This window comes from Sphaerodactylus townsendi, linkage group LG17, assembly GCF_021028975.2.
Source record: "Sphaerodactylus townsendi isolate TG3544 linkage group LG17, MPM_Stown_v2.3, whole genome shotgun sequence".
NCBI lineage: Eukaryota > Metazoa > Chordata > Lepidosauria > Squamata > Sphaerodactylidae > Sphaerodactylus > Sphaerodactylus townsendi.
In genome coordinates this window covers 15,062,379-15,087,007 of record NC_059441.1, presented here as the reverse complement: position 1 = coordinate 15,087,007, position 24,629 = coordinate 15,062,379, and the positions used below count along the sequence as shown (strand labels likewise).

Genomic DNA, 24,629 nt, shown 5'->3' with positions numbered 1-24,629 from the left:
AAAGAAGAGAAAGGGGGGGGGGATATAAATCCAACTCTTCTTCCTCTTCCTCCCCCTCCTCCCCCACCTCAGGCTAGCCAGCCATCGGAGATCTAACCTCTAGCAGGTGAAACAGCTGTGCATCCATCTACAGAAAAATGAATATTTCTACACATTTTTTTCCAAAATCATGTAAAGTTTAAACCAGGTGCTCTCATCTCTCAAAAAAAAGAACTTAAAAAAATACTCAGCAATGATCAAATTTTAAAAAAATACAATACCCTCAACTCACCACAATATCTTCGTAGCTAGCGTCCTCCGGAAACAATTTTTTCATCGATTCCCTATCTTCACATAGGTATTTCAGCTCATAAACATATTGCCTCATGCAGGTGTCCAAGGAGGTACTGAAGTCTGTAATCAGTTTGTCGACTGTTTCAGAATGCGTGGCACGGGAGGCTATTTTAGTGACTGCTGACATAACCCAGGCTTTGGTTTCAGCGGTAGCTTTGCTCCTGAGAATCCTGTGCAAATTTGCCAAGATAACCTCTGGATCCACATTTTTCATAAGGTAAGAATATTCCCCCAGCGCCTGTTCGAAGGAAGTGGTTAAACATTATGGTTTGCAAATGACAGCCTGAAAATAAACGTTTGCACCTGAATCTGCCGGGGGAAGGTTGCCAGATGTAAGGCCTGGTAGAAGCACATAGGAACATTCAGGAAGTTCCAGAAAACTCAGCTGAGAAACAGAGCAACCTGACTTTAAGAATACATAATCAAAGCAAGCCTTAAATAAAGCAACAAGGCATCTAGTACAGTGATGGCGAAGCTATGGCACGGGTGCCAGAGGTGGCACTCAGAGTCCTCTCTGTGGGCATGCACAGAGTCACCTCCACACACACACACACAGACACATATCTAGGCTGCCATAATAATCAAGGCAGGTGTACAACAGGTACTATCACAAATATTACACCCATGCGTACTCCAACTCACTAGGTGAGTAACATTTCAACATTATCTTACAATCAGAAAAATACAAGAAAGATTTTTGTAAGTCAGCACACCATCAGGTATGCCTATAAAACCTCTAGATTAGGTTTTTATTTCGGCAGTCCTTTGTCAAGCCATCATGAGATCCTGATATCCAGAGAGAAGGACTATTTAAAGAAGAGCCATTCAAGGGAAATTTGAATTCAGTTTGGAAACTATCTAGTGTAAGAAAAAACAGTTGTGCTCCTAGAGGAGTAAGGAAAAAGAATACTTTATACAACAATTATTGGCTTGACAAAGGACTGCCGAAATAAAAACCTAATCTAGAGGTTTTATAGCCATACCTGATGGTGTACTGACTTACAAAAATCTTTCTTGTATTTTTCTGATTGTAAGATAATGTTGAAATGTTACTCACCTAGTGAGTTGGAGTACGCATGGGTGTAATATTTGTGATAGTACCTGTTGTACACCTGCCTTGATTATTATGGTGGATTCACGAGAAGGGAAATCTGCGACATCTGACATGTTTGCTTATACAGACATATCTAGGCTGGCCTGGGCCACTGGGCTCGATTATTAGTTTAAACCGAAGACCTAATTTTGGGGGAGTAGTGTAGGTAACCCTGTTAAGTACTGTTAAACCCCACTGATTTTCATGCAAAGAAGAAAAGTGTGATCCTTTACCTGGGAGTAAGCTCAGTTGCTGGCAATGGGGCTTGCTTCTGAGTAAACCCTCCTAGGGTTGTGATTCACCCATTGGAAGAGTTGCACAATTGCTTCAAGGCAAAGCCACCGACTACCACCAAACTTGCTTCCGAGTAACGCATGCCTTGGAGCCAACCATTTTTTGTTAACTATAGCCTCAGTATTCAGGTTAAATTGCCGTGTTGGCACTTTGCGATAAATACATGGGTTTTGGGTTGCAATTTGGGCACTCGGTTTCGAAAAGGTTCGCCATCACTGATCTAGTATGTGTATGCCCAAAGTCCAAAGAATGGTGATCAATAAGACAAGTTGCAAGCAAAGTGGGATTTTTTACTTCAAAATCTCACCCAAGAACTCTAAGGCCCTTTGAGTTTAGCTCAGCATAAGTGTGACTCAGCGGAGGAGATTCAACCTTCTCAAGCCCAGCTGAATACGAACACAATTTTTTACGAGAGACAAATCACTACAAACACCAGCGCTTCCATTAATAAAAAGAGGGAACACCCGCGTTCTCATTACAGTCTACAGGCCCTGGCTTTAGAAAATGGATTATTGTCTCGTAACCAAATTAAAAATGAAACACTGACATAAGTCCTCCATAAGTTGCTGTGGGGCTGGAGGCAAACACATGCTTAACTGTCACAATGAAATGGGATAAGATTTAAAAATGCACCACTTGGGTTGAAACATGCAGCTTCTGAAAGCCACAAGAGGCCATTTCCTATCACTAAAGCAACACAGATCCCCAAAACTGCATTAAACAGATATCTTCTGAAGCATGTCCTGCCCTCCTGCGTGAGCTACCAGTTCAGCTCACCCACTGCTTCTCTGCATTCATATGTTGTTTTAACTACCTTGTGCTGTACCTAGGATCCTTCCGCACCTGCAGAATAATGCACTTTCAACCCACTTTCGCAATTGTTTGCAAGTGGGTTTTGCTCTTCCGCACAGGAAAACCCAGCTGCAAAGTGCACTGAAAGTGGATTGAAAGTGCCTTATTCTGCAGGTGCAGAAGGGGCCCAAGAGTCCGCCTGGACTGCCAAATTCACAACCCTTTTCACCACATGCCTTTTCTTACCCAACTCATCACTTGAAGAAATTTCTGTGGGTAAACTGCCTTCTCATCCTGCAGCAACGCAAGGTAAGACTGGACAGCTTGAAGGCGTAGCTGGCGATCTTCTTTTTCATCTCCAAATCCTATGAAGAATGTGATAATTCTCTTTTAAGTAGAATGGGAGGGGGTGAGGGAGTTGCTGGTTGAATAAGCAAAGGGTGGCATTAATTAAGTGCCCAAACCCTCTATTTCGAAGAAGGAGGAGAAGAAGGAGAAGAAGAAGAAGAGGAAGAAGAAGAGAAAGAAGAAGAAGAGGAGGAAGAGGAGGAAGAGGAGGAGGATTTATATCCCCCCTTTTTCTCCTGTAAGGAGACTCGAAGGGGCTTACAAACTCCTTTCCCTTCCCCCTCACAACAAACACCCTGTGAGGTAGGTGGGGCTAAGAGAGCTCCAAAGAACTGTGACTAGCCCAAGGTCACCCAGCTGGCATGTGTTGGAGTACACAGGCTAATCTGAATTCCCCAGATAAGCCTCCACAGCTCAGGCGGCAGAGCTGGGAATCAAACCCGGTTCCTCCAGATCACAGAACACCTGCTCTTAACCACAACGCCACTGCTGCATTACAGAATATAGAATGATTTGCTCACCTTCAGCAAGGAGTCTCAAGAAGTTGTTTGGGATGTCTGGGTGCATTTTATCCCCTCCTACAGAAAACACTGCATTCATAGTGCGAATGAACCAGTTGTTGTCAGGAGCATATGTGCTGGGAACGTTAAGGAAAAGAACATCAAATACCAGCCCGTTTTAAGCCATTTGCCCTTGCAGGTTCAAAGTCTTCCATTCTGATATGAAGAGATTAACACGAAGGGGCCACCAGTTTAGATTGATATCAAAGTGAATCGTTGGAGCTAAATTTTAAACTGTCCTTATATCTGTATTTATATTGTTTATCATTTCTGTGTTTTGTTGAAAGTTGGAACACACACACCCCCACACCTCAAAAGGGGAGGGGCAGTATAGAAATCCCATAAATAAATAAATATCTGTAGGCAACCATGTACAAAATGGTTTGTACAGACCCCAGAAGGTTGTTTTTCAGCATCTGGACAGCGACTTTTAGTATAGTAATTTTAAAGCTGATGAAAGCAAAGTTTCTTTTAAACGCCACTGCAGAAATATTTGACAATGTCAAATAAGTCCTTAGGTCAGTGGTGGCGAACCTTTGGCACTCCAGATGTTATGGACTACAATTCCCATCAGCCCCTGCCAGCATGGCCAATTGGCTATGCTGGCAGGGGCTGACGGGAACTGTAGTCCATAACACCTGGAGTGCCAAAGGTTCGCCACCACGGTCTTAGGTAATCATTCCTGAGTTTTTACCGTGTTCCATAGATCTCCCAATAAACAGACTCGGATTTTTAAAAAACCAATTTATTTATTGACTAGAGCTCAAGCAGGTTACACCACAAAAATCTTTCCCAAGACTAACTTTTCGTGCCAATAAGAAGAGAAGAGTTGGATTTATACCCCATCTTTCTCTCCTGTAAGGGGACTCAAGGTGGCTTACAAGCTCCTTTCCCTTCCTCTCCCCGCAACATACACCTTGTGAGGCAGGTGGGGCTGAGAGTTCCGAAGAACCGTGACTAGCCCAAGGTCACGCAGTGGGAATGTAGGAGTGCAGAAACAGATCTGGTTCACCAGATAAGCCTCTGCCACTCAGGTGGAGGAGTGGGGAAGCAAGCCCGGTTCTCCAGATTAGAATCCCCCTGCTCTTAACCACGACACCACGCTGGGCCCCCTCCTACTAACATAAGAACATAAGAACATAAGAACAAGCCAGCTGGATCAGACCAAAGTCCATCTAGTCCAGCTCTCTGCTACTCGCAGTGGCCCACCAGGTGCCTTTGGGAGCTCACATGTAGGATGTGAACGCAATGGCCTCTCTTGCTGCTGTGTAGCTCCCCCGGGATCACCTGGTCTTGTTAAGGCATTTGCAACTTCAGATCAAGTTGAGGATCAAGATTGGTGTAGCCATAACCCACTTCTCCCTCCATAAATCTGTCCAAGCCCCTCTTTTAAAGCTATCATCCAGGTTAGTGTGGCCATCACCACCTCCTTCTGTGGTAGCAGCATATTCCAAACACCAATCACATCGCTATGCTGAAGAAGTGTTTCCTTTTATTAGTCCTAATTCTTCCCCCAGCATTTCTAAGCAATGAATGCCCCCTGGTTCTAGGTATTGTAGAGAAAGTAGAGAAAAAATTTCTCTCTGTCAACATTTTCTACCCCATGCATAATTTTGTAGACTTCCAATCATATCCCCTCAGACGCCTCCCTCTCCAAACTAAAGAGTCCCAAACGCTGCAAGCCTCCTCCCTCATAGGGAAGGTGCTCCAGTCCCTCAATCATCCTTAAGTTGCCCTTTCTCTTCTCTGCACTTCTTTTTCTATCTCCTCAATATCCTTTTTTGAGATGCGTAGCGAATTGTGAACTGGACATAATAGTATCTCGGCGCGGTCGCATTCCACTGCTTTATATAAGGGCATGACACAATCTTGCAGTTCTTATTCTCAATTCCTTTCCTAATTATCCCCAGCATAGAGTTTGCCTTTTTACAGCCGTTATGCATTGAGCTGACATCTCTCGTGCATGTGGAACTATCAACTAAGACGCTTAAATCCCTTTCTCCTGGTCTGTGACTGATAGCACTGACCCCCTGTAGCGTAGGTATGTGAAGGTTTGGATTTTTGGCCCCTATGTGCATCATCATCATCATCATCACTTTTACATTTTGCTAACCCGCCGCTGTTAGGCAGAAAACATCTCCCCACTTTCTAGCGTGAAGTTATATCTCTTTTGGTTTCTCCTCAGATCATGTCAATCTTTCACTCAGTTCACAAGCTTGCCCCACTCCTCAAGGCCATTCCCAGAGAACGAACAGAGGGCCCAGTCTGAGAAAGGCGTTGAAATGAAGCCTGTGCATTCCTGCATAGCAAAGCACTAACATAAGCAGTATATAACTCACTACAAGCAGGGACTGTTCAGATGCCACAATCTCCTGGCCTCCCCTGGAGACATGGCAAGACCTCCCAGTAAAACAACAGGGCTTCACAGTTCTCCAACGCAAACGAAAAGGATATTTTTCAGCCAATTCTGCTATTTTGCCAACTATGTTGATGACGGTGTATTCCTCCGTGCTTTGAGTCAAGTAGTCGTGCATCTTCTGGACGATGACGGTGACATTCTGCCCGTTGGTAATCCTATACAGAAGTTCCAAAGTCTGAAGGAGAAGGCAGACTGAATTTACGCATTTCGCCACTGCTTACTTCGGTACCTTTGCCAAGTGCGGCTTATGGCGTCATTTTCCTCCGCCTTCCATTTTATCCTCACAAGAGCTCCTAGAGGTAGATCGTGGGCAGAGGTGGATGCGTATTGCCTCTAAGATCATCACTCAGCATCCTTCCAGAGCAGAGTGGGGATTCGAACCTGGATCTCTCAGATCCAACCCTGGCACTGTAGCCACGGTACCACACTGATGATTTAATAGCCTCAAAGCAAGAAGTGCAGTGACACAGTTACAAGCAATACAGTGAATTCTGTAAAAGTCTGACGACATTATACCACGGGCAGAAAGCCTTGGTAAAAACGAGCTCTGTGGCTCAGAGTGGTAAGCTGCAGTACTGCAGTCCAAGCTCTGCTCAAGACCTGAGTTCGAGCCCAACAAAAGTCGGTTTCAGGAGGTTGGCTCAAGGGTGACTCAGCCTTCCGACTTCTGAGGTTCGTAAAATGGGCACTCAGCTTGCTGAGGGTAAAGTTCAGATGACTGAGGAATCCAATGGCAAACCACCCCTCTAACCTAGTCTGCCTGGTAAACATGATGGGACGACCTTTACCTTTTAAAAAACCTATCAGCTGCACACTACTGGCATAATGTCTATTAAAGGAAACAGAATAAAAGGAGAATCCTATCTTGAAGTTAAGGCTGAAGTGGAGTGGGATGGGTGGTGATGGGGTGGGGGGGTTGTTAAAATTCAACCTACCTCTCTTTTAATAATGGGGTCAGGGTGATCCAGGCATTCGATGATCGTCATTTGGTGCTGCAGTGCAAGGCTAGGATCTTGCTGGACAATGTATGTTAGGGCCTTTAACCCTAAAAGGGAAGAAGAAGAAGAAGAAGAAGAAGAAGAGTTTGGATTTATATCCCCCCTTTCTCTCCTGTAAGGAGACTCAAAGGGGCTTACAAGCTCCTTTCCCTTCCCCCCTCACAACAAACACCCCTGTGAGGTGTGTGTGGTGGGGCTGAGAGAGCCGCAGGAAGAACTGTGACTAGCCCAAGGTCACTCCAGCTGGCAATGTGTGTGTTGGAGGAAGCACAGGGCTGGAATCTAGTTCCCCAGATAAGCCTCTCCCACAGCCTCAAGTGGCTGAGCCGGGGAATCCAAAACCCGGTTCCCTCCAGGATTATTAGAGTGTACTCAGCTCTTAACCACTTCGCCACTGCTACTAAAAGGGGAAAAAAGTTACTGCCCCCAAAAGGGAAAAGAAGGGAGGGGAGGGAGGGGAGGGAGGGGGAGTTGTTGCCAGCAATACGTACTGCGATAAAATAAAATAAAAAACTTACCCAAATATTTCAAGTTAATTTTTGGAGACAGGATAAATTTCCCAATACATTTGGCAGCCTTCTCCAGCAGATCGGATTTAGGGTATATTGTGTAAATTGTCTGGACACATTCAAATACGATTGCTGAAAGGGTAAACAGAATTTGTTTCTAAAGAAAGGAAATGTGGAAGCATTAAACAAATACAGCAAGTTATCAGAGCTTATGCGGTGCATCCAAATAACAGTTAGGTCCTTGCTGAGGTACTTCTAAAAGTATCAGTTTATTTGTATGTCTTCCGATCTGTGTTCCAATGGCATCAGAAACATTTTTTTCTATATATATCTGACAGTTTCCCATTTTGCTGTCCAGCATCAGCATAATTTTCGTTGAAGAAAGGAGACAGCATCTCTTCAGACCACAGGCTGGGCCCCCCCGTGACTGAAATGCTCCTATTGAACACACAATCACTGACAAACATTTAGGACCAGGTCTAAAGTCACTGGAAATAGCTTAGGTTTACCAACTCATTGTCATGTTGAATTAACCATAACCTTAGAAAGTAACCTGAGAGCCGGCGTGGTGTAGTGGTTAAGACCAGGTGGATTCTAATCTGGAGAACGGGGCTTGATTCCCCACTCCTCCACTTGAGTGGCGGTAGAGGCCATCTGGTGTCTGTGATGTGTCTCAAGACTCCTACATCTCTTCTGGTTGACTTTGGCTAGTCACAGTTCTCTCAGACTCCTCTCAGCCCCCCACCTACCCTGGCCAAAGTGCCTGTTGTGGGAGAGGGAAGGAAGGGAGCTTGTAAGCCACCTTTGAGTCTCCTTTACAGGAGAGAAAGGTGGGGTATAAATCCAAACTACTACTCCTCCTCCCTCCTGCTGCTGCTGTTGTCCTATCCCTCCCCTCCCCCTTCCCCTTCCTCCTCCTTCTCTTCCCGCTCCCCTCCTCTTCCTCCTCCTCCTCCTCCTCCTTCTTCTTCTTCAAGGTAGCAGGTGATAATCTGTGACAATGTTAAATGTATTGGGTCGGCTGGGCTTTCACAGTTTGGAATCATCAGGATAAGTGTTGTAAAGTTTGATAGCGGCCGCGCAGTATGCTGCTAGAACACGCTACATACAGCCCGGAAACCACACAGAACCCCATACATAAGAAGCCCTATCAGAAAACATTACCAATTAACTTCTTGTTAAATCAGAAGATATTTTATTCACACGCTGATAAAAACCAGCTCTTAAGAGCAATGTGGTATTGTGGTTAGAGGGCTGGATTTGGATCTGGGAGACCTAGGCTTAAATCCTCTCTCGTTGGCCAGCGTGGCATAGTGGCATGAGCAGGTGGATTCCACCTGGAGAACTGCTCTTTGATCTCCCACCTCCACCTGAGTGGCAGAGGCTTATCTGGTGAACCAGATGTGTTTCTGTGCTCCTACATTCCTGCTGGGTGACCTTGACTAGTCACAAGGAGAGGAAGGGAAAGGAGCTTGTAAGCCACCTTGGGTCTCCTTAAAGGAGGGGAAGATGGGGTATAAATCCAAACTCCTCCTCTTCTTCTTAACGAGCTGGTTGGGGAGAGAGGTAGAAGCAGCCACACAAAAGTTTGATATTTTTTACATGACAGCTGTCTGGCCAGTGAAAGAAACAAGCAGGTTTTCTATTCTAAATGCCCTTGCCTGTTCAGCAGGTTGCAGTGAAAGCTTTCTGAACACATCCGCCTGTGTATGCGTTTTCACACCCCAAGCTTATGACCTAATGGCGTTATGATTTAAAAGGGTGTTTCATCATAGCCAGCAGGGTACACTTTGTAAACAAAAGGAGAAAAATGCTCTCACCTACCATACGTAATGTTGTGATTTATCTCTGCTCTCCTTAAAGACTCGTCCAAAACATCATACATTAATTCACTGGTTCTGGAAAAAATATCAGATAGTTTTTTGTTTTTTTTAAAGGACAGTCCTAAGACCTCTATAATTTACGAGGCACTATTATTCACTACTGAAAACAAATGAGATCATAATCGAACGTTTTTAAGGACAGGAGCAGAAAAGAACTTTAGCTCAAAATCCAAACGGCTGTAATCCAGAATTCCAGTGGAAATTCAGCATTCCAGCTAAAATTTCAGACTTCTGCCAAGTGAAGACCAAGCCATACGTTCTACGCATACTGAAAAACTGCCACTAAACTTTTGCAATTTTGTTTTCGGGTGGCGATATTTCTTCCCCACTACACCTGAACATTCCTGCATTTCGCACCCAAAGCTAAGAAGACAGCATACCTAAGGAACAGCACAGATGAAACGTGCAACCCCTGTGAGGTAGGATTGGCAGCTTCCAAGTGGAGACTGGAGATCTCCCAGCGTGTCAACGTGGTGTAGTGGTTAAGAGCAGGTGCACTCTAATCTAGAAAACTGGGTTTGATTCCTCGCTCTGCCACTTGAGCTGTGGAGGCTTATCTGGTAAACCAGATTAGCTTGTGCACTCCAACACATGCCAGCTGCGGATTCGGGCCAGGTAGGGAACCCGCGGCTCTTTCTACTCCTTGCACTGCGGGCAGTTCCGACGAAATAACCGGCTGGCCCCATCCTTGCTCCGCCTCTGCAGGCAGTGCACCAATGGATGGCGCACCATTAATGGCCTCGCTGGCTGGTTGGCTAGTCATGCCGCTGGGTTTCCTCACCTGCCTCGAAAGGGCAAGTGCTTTCCCAGCTGCCAGCGAGGCCAAGTTGCTGGTTCGGGATTTTGCCCACTTCTGCAGGCAGCAGGGCGGACGCATCCATGCGCTTCTCAGAATGAGCGGAGTAAAAGGTTAAAAAAAACCCAATATATATAGTGTTATCTTTATTTTAAATGTCAAAAATTATTTGTGGCTCCAAGTGTTTTCTTTTCCCATGGAAAACGGGTCCAAATGGCTCTTTGAGTGTTAAAGGTTCCCTACCCCTGGGCTAGACACAGTTCTTCGGAGCTCTCTCAGCCTCACAGGGTGTTTGTTGTTGGGGGTGGGGGAGGGAAAGGAGATTGTAAGCCCCCTTGAGCCTCCTTACAGGAGAGAAAGGGGGAATATAAATCCAAACACTTCTTCTCTTCCCACTACTACAACGGATCTCTAGCCAACAGTGATGAGTTTCCCTGGAGAAAATGGTACTTTGGAAGGTGGGCTGTATGGCTTTATATCCCATCGAAGTCCCTCCCCTTCCCAAACTCAACCCTCCTCAAGCTCCACCCCTAAAATCTCCAGGTATTTGCCAACCTGGCATTGGCTACTCTACTGTGAGTAGATGCTAGCTTTCAAGTAGCTCAGAGCAAAGAGGGGAAACTTTACCTTGGATCCCCTTTTCCAAGCAACCCCAGTATTCTCAAAAGCTGAATCTGGAGCCACGGGGCCGGGACACTGTGATAATTGAAGTCTATGGGCAGCTTCCCTCCCACCACCTGCTTTAGGATAGCTATGAAACTGCTGGTCAGGTCTTTGTAGTTGGACGGGTTCTCCTGCAGGAAAGATAAAAAGAAGGGAAAAAAGTCTTACCCACAATGCTACACAAAACATACAGAAGAAATTGACATTAATTTTCCTGTTCCTTAGTCTGCACTTGCAAGTTTGCCTTCACAAGTTAAAGGGCTTTCCCTCACATTTTCAAGGCACAGCTGGCTCAAACACAAACTACACAAATTAACCTGGGGGGTTTACTTAGAGTTGTAACCTGCCATGTTTTAGTTATGATTTGTAAGCAGCCTTGAGGACAGCCAGCATGGGATCTGGGAAACGGTGATTCAAGTCCCCCCACCACTAATGCCATCCGCTGGAAACTACCTTCAGGGGACCTTGGGCCATGGGCACGCTTTGTGCCTGACTTTGACCCTGGCAAGTATTTGGATGGGTATGCCCAGGTCAGGATGAGGGAAGGCAATGGCAAACTACTCCAGCAATGGAGCTAAGCAGGTTAAGTGAGCAGCAAACTCTTATTCAGAACTGGAATTTGCCTCCTGCTCCTACACATGAAGCCCGCTGCTCTGTAGTGTACTCCCCGTGGCTAGTCAGTTCAGCCTCTTGTGAGCTCTCTCAGTCCCACCTACCACACGAGATGTCTGTTGTGGGGAGAGAAAGAGAAAGGAGTTTGTAAGCCACCTCGAGTCTCCTAACAGGAGGGAAAGGTGGGGTATAAATCCAAACTCCTCCACTTCTTCTGAACATCTCTTGCCTTGAAAACCCTAGAGTTGCCATAAGTCAGCTGTTACCTGGGGAGGGGGAGCCACCTTGAGCTAAGAGAAAAGGCAGGGGGTAACCATATATATATTAAAAAATCAATCTCAGAGCATCCATGAACACATCACAGATGCCCCATAAAATATTAAATGCCCAAAGCGTCAAAGTCTGGGGAAAAGGTAGTCAATTACCAACATACACTGACCAGATTTCAATTATTTTTGCTGTTCTAAAGGTAAAAGCAAACTGGCATGATTACACTTTCATTGCTTTTAAGAATTCTACCTTCACCATCGGCAGATAAATGTGTAACGAGGCCGCCATAACGCCCACATCCCTGTCGCAAAGTGCTTTCCGGAACTTGTCGTGGATGTGCTGGACTTGATTGGGAGCGATCAGGTAGAATTTGTAGAGCGCCTGAACCGCTTTCCTTCTAATGATTTCCCTGAACATAAAACAGACAGATCAGCATTTAATCTGACTACATCTGGCTGTGTTTAGGATACTTTTCAAACAAAAGTTTCTCAGAATTCTATTTTGAAAACAAGTACTTTGAGTGCTGGAGCTTGTCTCTACTTCAGAATGAAGGACAGCAGGGATCATTTCCCGGGGAAATATTTGACTTGCCACAGTGAGAGCCATACATACTTCCATGAGGTTAGTGCTCTGCAAATCCTGCCAGAGATATGAAAACAAAACTGTTATTTCCCCTCCAAATATTGGAAATCTAACACAGAGAAGAGGTATACTGTGCCTAATGCTGCAGATTTCTGTTTGAAAGGCATGAAAGTGGCTCCAAACACCTGGTTCCATGGTGAGCTGCTTTTACCACCTGCACTTGAAACCCAAGGAAACCTGTACCTCCATGCCCTGTTGGTTTACTGCCCCCTTCACAACTGGTCCAGAACAAAGTTCCTCTCAACCTTATTTTTTTAAAAAAAAATTTATTTCCAACCAAAGATTACTAATATATACATCAATAATCAAGCTGTTACACAACATAAATATATGACAATTTAACAATCCTTACTAAATATAGATTTCATTATTATTGAATATTAAAACTTTTACATATTGTTATTATTAATTACACAAATATTTACTCAAAAAAAATCCTGTTTACTATATCCACTACTACTATTCGCTTTATCTGGCACGACCATTCGTGAACCTTCCGCAATACACCAGCAAGACTAAGACAAGTTCACTGTCCCCCCATATTACACTCAAATGAGTAATATCCCCTTGTTTCCTCCTGTAACATTGGTCATCCAGAAAAGTCATTTTAGCCATTTATCACTCTAGAGAACAATTGGTGCCATTCATCCATTTCTTCCTGTATTTATTTTTATACTTAATATAATGTTCAGTACGTAATATAGTGATGTTTGATGGGCTTAGAGTACTGGACACACCAGCAGAAGACTGTTTATCTATTAAACAATTAATCCAGGGATGCTCTAGAGCAAATACAGGTTTCCTGTGGTTTCTATGCAATGGTCGTTTCAAAACAATCTTAATTCTGGGTTTCTTTGTAATGCTGGTCTCTTTAATTTTTTTTTTTTTGTATCTTGTTTTTTGGGTCTCTTTGTATATTGAATATCAGGAATGGTCCTTGAGGAGACCTTAGGATCTACATGGATACCAGACTTTATCAGGCCCCCCCTGCCAGCATGGCTATGCTGGCAGGGGCTGATGGGAATTGTAGTCCTTGAACATCTGGAGTGCCATAGGTTCGCCACCATGGTACTAGGCCATTAAAGGTTATCTGTTATCTGTTACACTCAGGTCAATATGTTTATTGTTTAACCTCCAGTTAAATTTGCACTCTTCACTCACGGGTGTTCAAGGGCAAAGCAAACAGCTCAAGGATTCTCGCGGAAGAAATAAAAGAGATCAGCCAAGTAGCCTAAAAAAAAAAGACAGAAAGTAAATTACTGCATGGGACCAAGCACTCTCCAATCAAGGAGGGAGGGACCAAAGACATTTAAAAACAAATTGCTTGTTCAAATTGTAAGTGAATAGTCAATTCTTTAGCAGGACAGAATATAACCTATGAGAACCCTGAAATCCGTGGGCCACAAAAGAGTATATTCAAGAACCACCACAGACTGGCAGAAGATAATTGTATCAAAAGAGTACAGGCCAAAATAAAGCAATGGTCCATCTAATCCAGCATCCTGTTAAACTTAAGTGGATTCACAAGCATGACCAGACTACGGTGATCTAGTAAAAAAGTTTGCATTTAGAGCCCTTTGATCGGAGTCCCTAAAGTCAATTTTTCTTAGGTTGTAGAACAACCAAGCCTACATCCCGACTGTCTTGATAAGTCTCCCGACGTGTAATGCTTTGAGATACATACCGACTCTTTTTTCGAAAAGGTTTCCTTGTTGGGCCAGTTTGATAGCATGGATATATCCAAACGAGGCCTCATAGCCCAGCATTTCACAATAAATAAGCCTCACCATGCATTCCTTCATCAGCCTCTAAAATAAAGAAACGAAGTGTTAAAAACGTTTTAGCTCAGAGTTTGGCCTAGAGTTTCCAGATCTACAAGTTCAAGCCATTCCATTAGCTGCAAACCAGTCCACAAAAACTACTCACCCCATAGCATGTGTATTAGCCATATATGCACCTCGGCTATCTAATCTGGAAGTAGCTTCCAGCATTTCAAAACCAAAGTGGGTATACAATGCGGCTTAAAATACATAAATCTTTACCATTAAAGAACAGGCTTTAAAACCACAAAAAGCGTACGAGCTAAGCACTTCTGGTTTTTGCACCAGCCCCCCAAAAAGTCAACACACATCACAGGTGTGGTGGCAATTTTTACCTGCCAAAGGCAATTAGGTGATAGTTAACAATAAATTTCTTACAGATCTCTCCTCACAAAATATTTGCACACTGGGGGAACATAAACAACCCTCAATTGTTGTTTATGTTCCCCATTGCTTGTTGTTTCCTTCTTGCTTTTGGCAGAATGAATTGTTTTATTGTATTTTGTATTCTGCTTGATGATTAACTGAATAGTTACATCCAAACACTTACTGATTGGCTCCGTACCCTGGGACATGGACAATATATACCCCACTAAACATTCCCTTCTCACTAGACATTATAGTGTAACGAGGACTTCCTCTGTGATAAACCTCTGAAGTTGATGCTAAATCACAGATGCAGGCGTAAACGTTAGGTGAACAAGATTCACCAGACCACAACCACGCGAGCCTCGGAAACCCACTCCACAAATCCAGTAAACGTGAGTTTGGTCTCTTCAACCAGGTTGTAGAATGCCATATTTTTACAACTTCTTATCATTTTGGCATTTGTTGCGTTGACTACTAAGATTGTATTCATAACAATACTCTGGCGAGTACACCTTTAGCAATAGTTTTGCCAAGTGGTTTGTTATCACGACGTTTGTTGAAACTAACAAAGCTGGTTGTACAGCACCAATGCGGAAGAAAACAGCACAGCACCAAGCCCACCGTAATCAGGGGAGATATAATCTGATATATACACAATACGTAGCACAAAACGCAGAGGTGAGGCCAGCCATCGACTCCTCCGATGCCCCCTGCAAGTTATGCTGCCATTCCATCACCACAGCACTACCATAACACCTAAGTTACACTGCTGCCCCCGCTGGCCTTTGGGACCGGCTTCACACTCTTATAACCCTGTTGTACCATTGCATTGCACTGCACTGATACTCTAGTGTTTTTATGCGAATCTTTGGTGAACCGTTTAAGCTTAATTCTATTTTATGATGTGTAATGTTGTCTTTGGCCACTGTGTGAAATACTGTTTTGGCCTGGTGTATACCGCCTAGAGCCCTTCAGGAGTGGGCGGTTAAAATTTTTAATATATAAATAAATAAAAAATAAAAAATCTCGAGAACTCAAAGGCTTTCACAGTTCAGCTATCCGGTTGTAGGTGGTTTATAGAAAGCCAGGTTATGGCCTGGTTCAGGATCTTGTTCCTAACGCTTCACGCCACAGATGCAGTAGGAAACGTTAGGATCAAGATCCACCAGACCACGGCCACGCAGCCCAGAAAACCCACCACAACCACTCAAGAACTCAGTTTACTTTTAGGACTTACCAGAGTTGTAGTGGGTGCAGCAACTGTTGTTTTCAAGTTGCTCAATTCCTGTTGGATTAATTTTTCTTCCTCCTAACAAGTAAAAAAGCAGCACTGTTGAACATTCCATAAAGTGCACTAGAAAAATATGGCATTCTGTCACATCAAGCACAGATTATCCCTGAATATTTTAACTCCCAAGCGTCATGGTCTTCTAACGTACAGAATCCCACTGGATTGCTACCTGCAGCTTGATAGGGATTTTTTAAAAAATCAGGACTCAACTATACAGAGAGCAATTTTTAAGCATACAAATCCCGCTGTTTCTCCGGGATGATCATCCTAGACGGGTGCCGCAAATTAAAGCAGGAATTCAGTGGCATACGCAAGGAGTTTTACCCCAGCAGAAGTTGAGACAGGCCATTTTAATCAAATGCACAAAAGGTACATCCGTTGGGCTGAAGTATGATGACGAGCGCAAAAATCAAATTGGGTAACATCTGCAAGTCACCACTGGCCTCCTATCTCACCTGGAACCTCCTCCAGTTTACTAATATTTACCACGTTAGCATTTGTTGCTTTTACTACTAAGGCTGTTTTCAAAACACAATAGTTTTCAGATACAGTTTTACCAAGTAGCTGGTCAGTTTCGCTGATAGTAACAAGCTGGTGAGTTTTAAGACAGTTTTACCAAGTAGCTGGTCAGTTTCGCTGATATTAACAAGTTGGTGATTAATAGTTATAAGACACAATTTTACCAAGTAGCTGGTCAGTTTCGCTGATATTAACAAGCTGGTGATTAATAGTTTTAAGACACTAATTCTACCGATAATTATTGATATTAATGTTTCGGTGATTAATAGTTTTAAGACACAATTTTACCAAGTAGCTGGTCAGTTTCATTGGATATTAACAAGCTGGTGATTACTAGCATTATTAAGACACAAATTTTACTCTCAAGTAGCTGGTCAGTTTTCATTGATATTAACAAGCTGGTGGATTAATAGTTTTAAGACAATACTCTTACCAAGTAGCTGGTCAGTTTCGCTGATATTAACAAGCTGGTGATTAATAGTTTTAAGACATAATTTTACCAAGTAGCTGGTCAGTTTCACTGATATTAACAAGCTGGTGATTAATAGTTTTAGGACACAATTTTACCAAGTAGCTGGTCAGTTCTCACGTTGATATTAACAAGTTTGGTGGATTAATAGTTTTAAGACACAATTTTACCAAGTAGCTGGTCAGTTTCGCTGATATTAACAAGCTGGTGATTAATAGTATTAAGACACACCTAATTTTACAAGTGATGGTCACTTCACCTGATATTAACAAGTTGGCAGGATTAATAGTTTTAAGACATAATTCTTACCAAGTAGCTGGTCAGTTTCACTGATATTAACAAGCTGGTGATTAATAGTATTAAGACACAATTTTACCAAGTAGCTGGTCAGTTTCAATTGATAATAACAAGCTGGTGATTAATAGTTTTACATTATTAATTTTACTAAGTAGCTGGTCAAAGTTTCGCTGATGTTAACAAGCTTGCGATTAATAGCTTTAAGACACTAATTTTACCAAGTAGCTGGTCAGCTTTGCTGATATTAAGCTGGTGATTAATAGTTTTAAGACACAATTTTACCAAGTAGCTGGTCAGTCTTCATTGATGTTAACAAACTGGTGATTTAATAGTTTTAAGACAATAATTTTACTCAAGTAGCTGGTCAGTTCTCAATTGATATTAACAAACTGGTGATTAATAGTTTTATAGACAATAATTTTTTTACCAAGTAGCTGGCCTTCAGCTCTTCGCTTCGATATTAACAAGCCAAGGCATTACTAGTTTTAAGACAATAATTCTTACCAAGTAGCTGGTCAGTTCTACCGGATATTAACAAGCTGGTGGATTAAATAGTTTTAAGACACACTCTTTACCTCATAGCTGGTCAGTTTCAATTGATATTAACAACCAGGTATTTACCAGTTTTAAGACATAATTTTACCAAGTAGCTGGTCAGTTCTTCACTGATATTAACAAGCTGGTGATTAATAGTTTTAAGACACAATTTCCTACTCGCAGCTGGTCAGTTTCGGCTTCGATATTAAATAAACTGGTGATTACTGAAGCTCTTAAAGACATACATTCTTACCAAGCAGCTAGTCAGTTTCATTGATATTAACAGCTGGTGATTAATAGTTTACATAAGTAGCTGGTCAGTTTCTCATTGATATTAACAAGTTGGTGATTAATAGTTTTAAATAAGACACAATTTTACTCAAGTAGCTGGTCAGTTTCATTGATATTAACAAGCTGGTGGATTATTAGTTTTAAGATTAATTCTACTCAAGTAGCTAGTCATCAGTTTCATTGATATTAACAAGCTGGTGATTAATAGTTTTAAGGATACAGTTTTACCAAGCAGCTGGTCAGTTCTCGGCTTCGATACATTAACAAGCTGGCATCAATAGTTTTAAGACACAATTCTTACCAAGTAGCTAGCCATCGCTTCACTGATATTAACAAGCTGGTGATTAATAGCTCTTAAGACATTAATCTTTACCAAGCAGCCAGTCAGTTCTCATTGATATTAACAAGCTGGCGGATTAATAGCATTAAGACACCATTTTACCTAAGTAGTTGGTCAGCTCACTTTGACATTAACAATTGGTGATTACGAGTTTTAAATACGTACCTTTACTCAAGTAGCTGGTCATTCTCATTGATATTAACAACAAGCTGGTGATTAATAGCTCTTTTAATATCAATAATTCCACCAAGCAGCTGGTCACTTCATTGGATATTAACAAGCTGGTGATTACCAGTTTTAAGACACCTTACCAAGCAGCTGGTCAGCTCACTGATACAACAAGCCGGTGATTAATAGCCTTAAGACACACTCCACCACAGCTGGTCAGTTCTACTTCGACGTCAACAAACCGGTGATCACTAGCATTACATCAGCCACTTTACCAAGTAGCTACTGGGTTTCGATGTTAACAAGTTGCGATTAATAGTATTAAGAATAATAATTTTACCAAGTAGTTGGTCAGTTTCGCCATTGATATTAACAAGCTGGTGTGATTAATAGTTTTAAGACACAATTTTACTCAAAGTAGCTGGTCAGTTTCGCTGATATTAACAAGCTGGTGATTAATAGTTTTAAGACACAATTTTACCAAGTAGCTGGTCAGTTTCACTGATATTAAGCTGGTGATTAATAGTTTTAAGACACAATTTTACCAAGTAGCTGGTCAGTTTCGCTGATATTAACAAGCTGGTGATTAATAGTTTTAAGACATAATTTTACCAAGTAGCTAGTCAGTTTCGCTGATGTTAACAAACTGGTGATTAATAGTTTTAAGATACAGTTTTACCAAGTAGCTGGTCAGTTTCGCTGATGTTAACAAGCTGGTGATTAATAGTTTTAGGACACAATTTTACCAAGTAGCTGGTCAGTTTCGCTGATATTAAGCTGGTGATTAATACTTTTAAGACACAATTTTACCAAGTAGCTGGTCAGTTTTGCTGATATTAACAAGCTGGTGATTAATAGTTTTAAGACATAATTTTACCAAGTAGCTGGTCAGTTTCTGGCTTCGATATTACCAAGCTGGCATGATTAATAGTTTTAAGAGACATAATTTTACAAAGTAGCTGGTCAGTTCTTTCCTCGCTTTGATGTTACCGCTGGTGATTAATACTAAATTAAGACAATAATTCTGCATCAAGCAGTCATCGTCTTTGGTTGATATTAAACAAGCCAGCATTAATAGTTTTAAGACATAATTTTACTCAAGCAGCTAGTCAGTTTCAATTGATATTAATCGTATTGGCGATTAATAGCATTATTATCACATAATTCTTACTCGGCAGCTGGTCAGTTTTGCATTGATACATTAACAAGCCGGTGATTAATAGTTTTAAGACATTAATTTTACCAAGTAGCCAGTCAGCTTCACTTGATACATTAAATTGCTGCGGATTAATAGTTTTAAGACACACCTTTACCAAGTAGCTGGTCAGTTCTCATTGATATTAATCAGTTGGTGATTAATAGTTTTAAGACATACCTTTACCTCACAGCTGGTCAGTTTCATTGATATTAACAAGCTGGCGGATTACCAGGCATTAAGACAATAATTCTTACCAAGTAGCTGGTCAGTTCTTTATTGATATTAACAAGCTTCGCGGATTAATAGTATTAAGACACAATTTTACCGCTAGCCATCAGCCTTATTGATATTAATCGCTTCGGTGATTAAATATACGACACCTACCGAAGCAGCCATCGCCTTTATTGATATTGCTGGCGGATTAATAGTCTTTAAGACACACCTTTACCAAGTAGCCATCATTCTCACTTGATATCGCATTGCGGATTTAATTAGCCTTTAAGACACCTTATCCGCTAGTCATCGGCTCGGCTTCGATTAATAACGCTTTGCGATCAATAGCCTTAAGACACCTACCAAGCAGCCGGTCACTTCAACTGATACATTAACAAGCTGGCGATTACTTAGTTTTAGGATCAATAATTTTGCAATTAGCTGGTCAGCTTCGAAGGATATTGCTTCAGGATTAATACTTTAACAATAATCTTTACCGGTCAGCCTTATTGATATTGCCGGTGATCAATATTCTTTACATCAACAATTCCACCAAGCAGCCGGTCATTCTCATTGATTATTGTTACATTAATAGTTTGAAACACACCTACCTGCTAAGCAGCCGGCCTCAGTCTCGCTCGATATTAACGTTGGCATCAATAGCATTAAGACAATAATTCCACCAAGCAGTCATCGCCTTTACTGATATCAATTATGATCAATTAGCCTTAAGACAATTTTATCCAAGTAGCTTATCAGTTCTTCACTTGATAATAATCGCTCGGCGGATTAATAGCTCTTTAAGACATTAATCTACCTCATATTGGTCATTCCCACCGATATTAACGTCATGATTGAATAGCTCCAGGACCACCCACCGCCAATCGTCTTTATTTGATATTAACGCTTCGGCGGATTAATAGCATTACATCAATAATTCCTTTACCCGCTAGTTTATCGCCCTCATTGATACCAACGCTCGGTGATCAATAGCTCTTCCACATCATCAATCTTTACCCGCTATCGGTCATTCTCGGCTTTGATATTGAAGCGCTCGGTGATCAATTAGCCTTTAAAACAATAATTCCACCGCCAGTCATCATTGATTAATAACGTATCGGTGATCATCAGCATTAATACCCACTACTAGAAATATCATTCTACTGATTATTGGCTCGGCGGATCAATAGTCTTTAACATCACTGACCCATCCGCCAGCCGGTCAGCTCACTGATTAATAACGTCATGATCAATCAGTCTTAATATCATTAATCTACCATAGCCGGATCATCTAATCGATTAATAACCGTCATGATCAATAGTCTTTAGACAATAACCTTACCAAGCAGTCATCACTGACATTACCGGCGATCAATACTTTAAGATCATCAATCTCCACCGCTGAATATCAGTTCACTGATACCAACAGTTTCGGCATCACTTCAGCCTTTAATATCAACCTTACCCGCTACCGGTCAGTCCTCACCGATACGCTCGGCGGATCAATTTCAGTCTTTAAAACCAATAATTCCACCCGGCAGTCATCACTTCACTGATTGATTAACGTCATGATCATCAGCTATCACATCATCAATCCACCGCTATCATCGGCCTTATTGATTATTGTCAAGGATCAATAGCCTTAGGACAACAATCTTTACCCGCCAGTCTTTGGCTTCGATTATCAGTCGGCGATCAATAGAATTCTAACATCAATCTTGACCGCTAGTCATCGCCTCCGTCCGACACCACCGGTGATCATCAGCCCACATCAATAATCTTCACCGGCTATCAATCGCCCCCACTCGATACTACTGGCGATCATCATTCTAACATCAACTCCACCCCGCCATCGGTCATTCTATCGATTACCGGCGATCATCAGTCTTTAACATCATTGACCTTCACTTCAGCCGGTCTCCACCGATTATCAACGTACCGGCGATCATCAAATTTAGGACCAACCCACCGCCAGTCAATCGGCCTCACTGATTACTGGCCCGGTGATCAATTACTCACATCATCAATCTCAACCAAGAGTCAATCGGCCTCACTGATTCAACGTATCGGTGATCAATCATATCTACCATCAATCTACCAAGTAGCTGGTCAGTTCTTGTTGATATTAAGCTGGTGATTAATAGTTTTAGGACAATTTTACCAAGCATGGTCAGTTTTGCTGATATTGCTGGTGATTAATAATTTTAAGACAATAATTTTACCAAGTAGCTGGTCAGTTCTTTGGCTGATATTAGCAAGCTGGTGGACAGCGAAGCCTTTAAAACAATAATTTTACCAAGTAGCTGGTCAGTTTTGCTGATATTAAGCTGGTGATTAATAGTTTTAAGACACAATTTTACCAAGTAGCTGGTCAGTTTCATGGATATTGCCGGTGATTAATAGTTTTAGGACAATTTTACCAAGTAGCTGGTCATTCTTCGTTGATATTAAGCTGGTGATTAATATTTCCTTTAAGACACAATTTTACCAAGTAGCTGGTCAGCTCGTTGATAATAACAAGCCGGTGATTAATAGTATTAACAATTTTACTCATAGCTGGTCAGTTTTGTTGATATTAAGCCAAGGATTAATAGTTTTAGGACAATTCTTACCAAGTAGCTGGTCAGTTTCTCATTGATATTGCTGGTGATTAATAGTTTTAAGACAATAATTTTACCAAGTAGCTGGTCAGTTTCGCCTGATATTGCTGGTGGATTAATCGCTTTATCAATAATTTCACTCAAGTAGCTGGTCAGTTTCATTGATATTAGCAAGCTGGTGGATTAATAGTTTTATCAATACCTTACCTCGCTAGCTGGTCAGTCACTTTGATATTAACAAGCCGGTGATTAATAGTATTACACACCTTACCAAGTAGCTGGTCAGTCTTTATTGATATTTAATGGCGGATTAATAGTTTTAGGACAATAATCTTTACCAAGTAGCTGGTCAGTTTCCTAGTTGATATTGGTTGGTGGATTAATAGTTTTAAGACACTAATTTTACTCAAGTAGTTGGTCAGTTTCGATACCACCAAGCCGGTGGATTAATAGTCTTTAGGACACCTACCAAGTAGCTGGTCATTCTTGGTTGATATTACAGGATTAATAGTTTTAAGACAATAATTTTACCAAGTAGCTGGTCAGTTCTCATTGATACCTAACAAGCTGGTGATTAATAGTCTTAGGATCACACCTTTACCGCTAGCTGGTCAGTTCTCATTGATATTAAGCTGGTGGATTAATTACTTTTAAGACAATAATTTTACCAAGTAGTTGGTCATTCTGATACCAACAAGCTGGTGATTAATAGTTTTGCCATCAATAATTTTACCGCTAGCCGGTCATTTCACGATATTAGCAAGTTGGTGATTAATAGTCGAAAAAACACAATTTTACCAAGTATTTGCCCGCTCATTGACATTAACAAGCTGGTGGATTTAACAGCATTAAGTACCTACCGCTAGCCTCATCAGTCTTCATTGATATTGCCGGTGATTAATAGTCTTTAGGACAATAATTCCACCGCTAGCCAATCGGCCTTTGTTGACATTGCTTCGGCGGATTAATAGGCCTTTACATCATCAACCTTACCAAGCAGTTGGTCAATTTGATAATTCAACGTCGGCGGATTAATAGCCTTAACAATCAATTCCACCCGCTAGCCATCATTCTCGCTTCGATATTGCCGGTGATCAATAGCCTTTAAGCATCAATAACCTTACCTCGCTAGCCGTATTCGCCTTTATTGACATTAACGTTGGCGGATTAATAGTCTTTAAGACACACTCCACCATATCGCCCCACCGATTAATAACGTCAAGTGATATCAGTCTTAGGACACCTACCACAGCCGGTCATTCTCATTGACATTACCGGTATCACTAGCTCCACATCATCAACTCCACCCGCTAGTCATCAGCTCACTTCGATACCAACGTCAAGGATTAATAGGGTCTTTAAGATCAATTTACTCATATCGCTCCTCATTGATTATTGTTTGCGATTAATTAGCTCTTAAGACACACCTACCTCAAGCAGCCACCTGGTTGATATTGCTTCGGTGATTACTAGTCTTTAACATCATTAATTCCACCGGTCAGTCTTCACCGATTAATAACAAAGTCATGATCATCAGGCTCGACCAATCTTTACCCGCTAGTCATTCTCATTGATTACTGGCGGATCAATTACTTTACATCATCAATTCCACCTCGCTAGTCATCATTCTCACTTCGATACCAACAAAGTCGGTGATCATCATCAGGCATTACATCATCAATCTACCCGCTATCATCTGGCTGATTACTGGCGGATCATCAGTCTTTAGGATCAATCTTCACCGCTAGCCGGTCAGTCGGTTGATATTACTGGTGATCAATAGCTCCACATCATCAATCTTTACCCGCTATCGGTCATTCATTGATTATTACCGGTGATCAATAGTCTTTAAAACCATCAACTCCACCAGTCATCGTCTACCGATTAAACGCTCGGCGATCATTAGCATTAACATCAACAACTTTACCGCTTTGAATACCCGCCTTCACGATTACTGCTCGGCGATCATCAGTCTATAATCTTACCGCTATCATCTAGTCTTTATTGATATTGCTCGGCGATCATCATCTTTAACATCATCAATCTTTACCCGCTGGTCATTCACTGATTAATAACGTCATGATCATCATGCTAATACATCAATTCCACCGCTAGCCGGTCAGTTCCTATTGATTGATTACCGGCGATCAATAGTCTTATGACCGACCCACCGCTAGCCGGTCGCCTCACTGGATACTGCTTCATGATCATCATTTTAACATCATCAACTCAATTCGCTATCGGTCAATTCGATATTGTCATGATCAATCCGCTTCAATACCACCCACCAAGCAGCCGGTCTCAC

The 24,629-nt window shown here is 41.9% G+C and overlaps 1 protein-coding gene across 1 annotated transcript in view; it reads right to left on the bottom strand.

The window, feature by feature from the left end:
• AP4E1 (adaptor related protein complex 4 subunit epsilon 1) overlaps positions 1 to 24,629 on the bottom strand; it is a 37,638-nt gene that overhangs the window by 11,389 nt on the left and 1,620 nt on the right. The window contains 14 exon segments of the mRNA XM_048481796.1: positions 272 to 571; positions 2,759 to 2,877; positions 3,382 to 3,494; positions 5,875 to 6,014; positions 6,775 to 6,884; positions 7,356 to 7,478; positions 9,171 to 9,244; positions 10,653 to 10,819; positions 11,820 to 11,979; positions 12,086 to 12,111; positions 12,114 to 12,288; positions 12,695 to 12,705; positions 13,874 to 14,020; positions 15,639 to 15,710. Coding sequence (XP_048337753.1) covers positions 272 to 571; positions 2,759 to 2,877; positions 3,382 to 3,494; positions 5,875 to 6,014; positions 6,775 to 6,884; positions 7,356 to 7,478; positions 9,171 to 9,244; positions 10,653 to 10,819; positions 11,820 to 11,979; positions 12,086 to 12,111; positions 12,114 to 12,288; positions 12,695 to 12,705; positions 13,874 to 14,020; positions 15,639 to 15,710 — 1,737 coding nt within the window.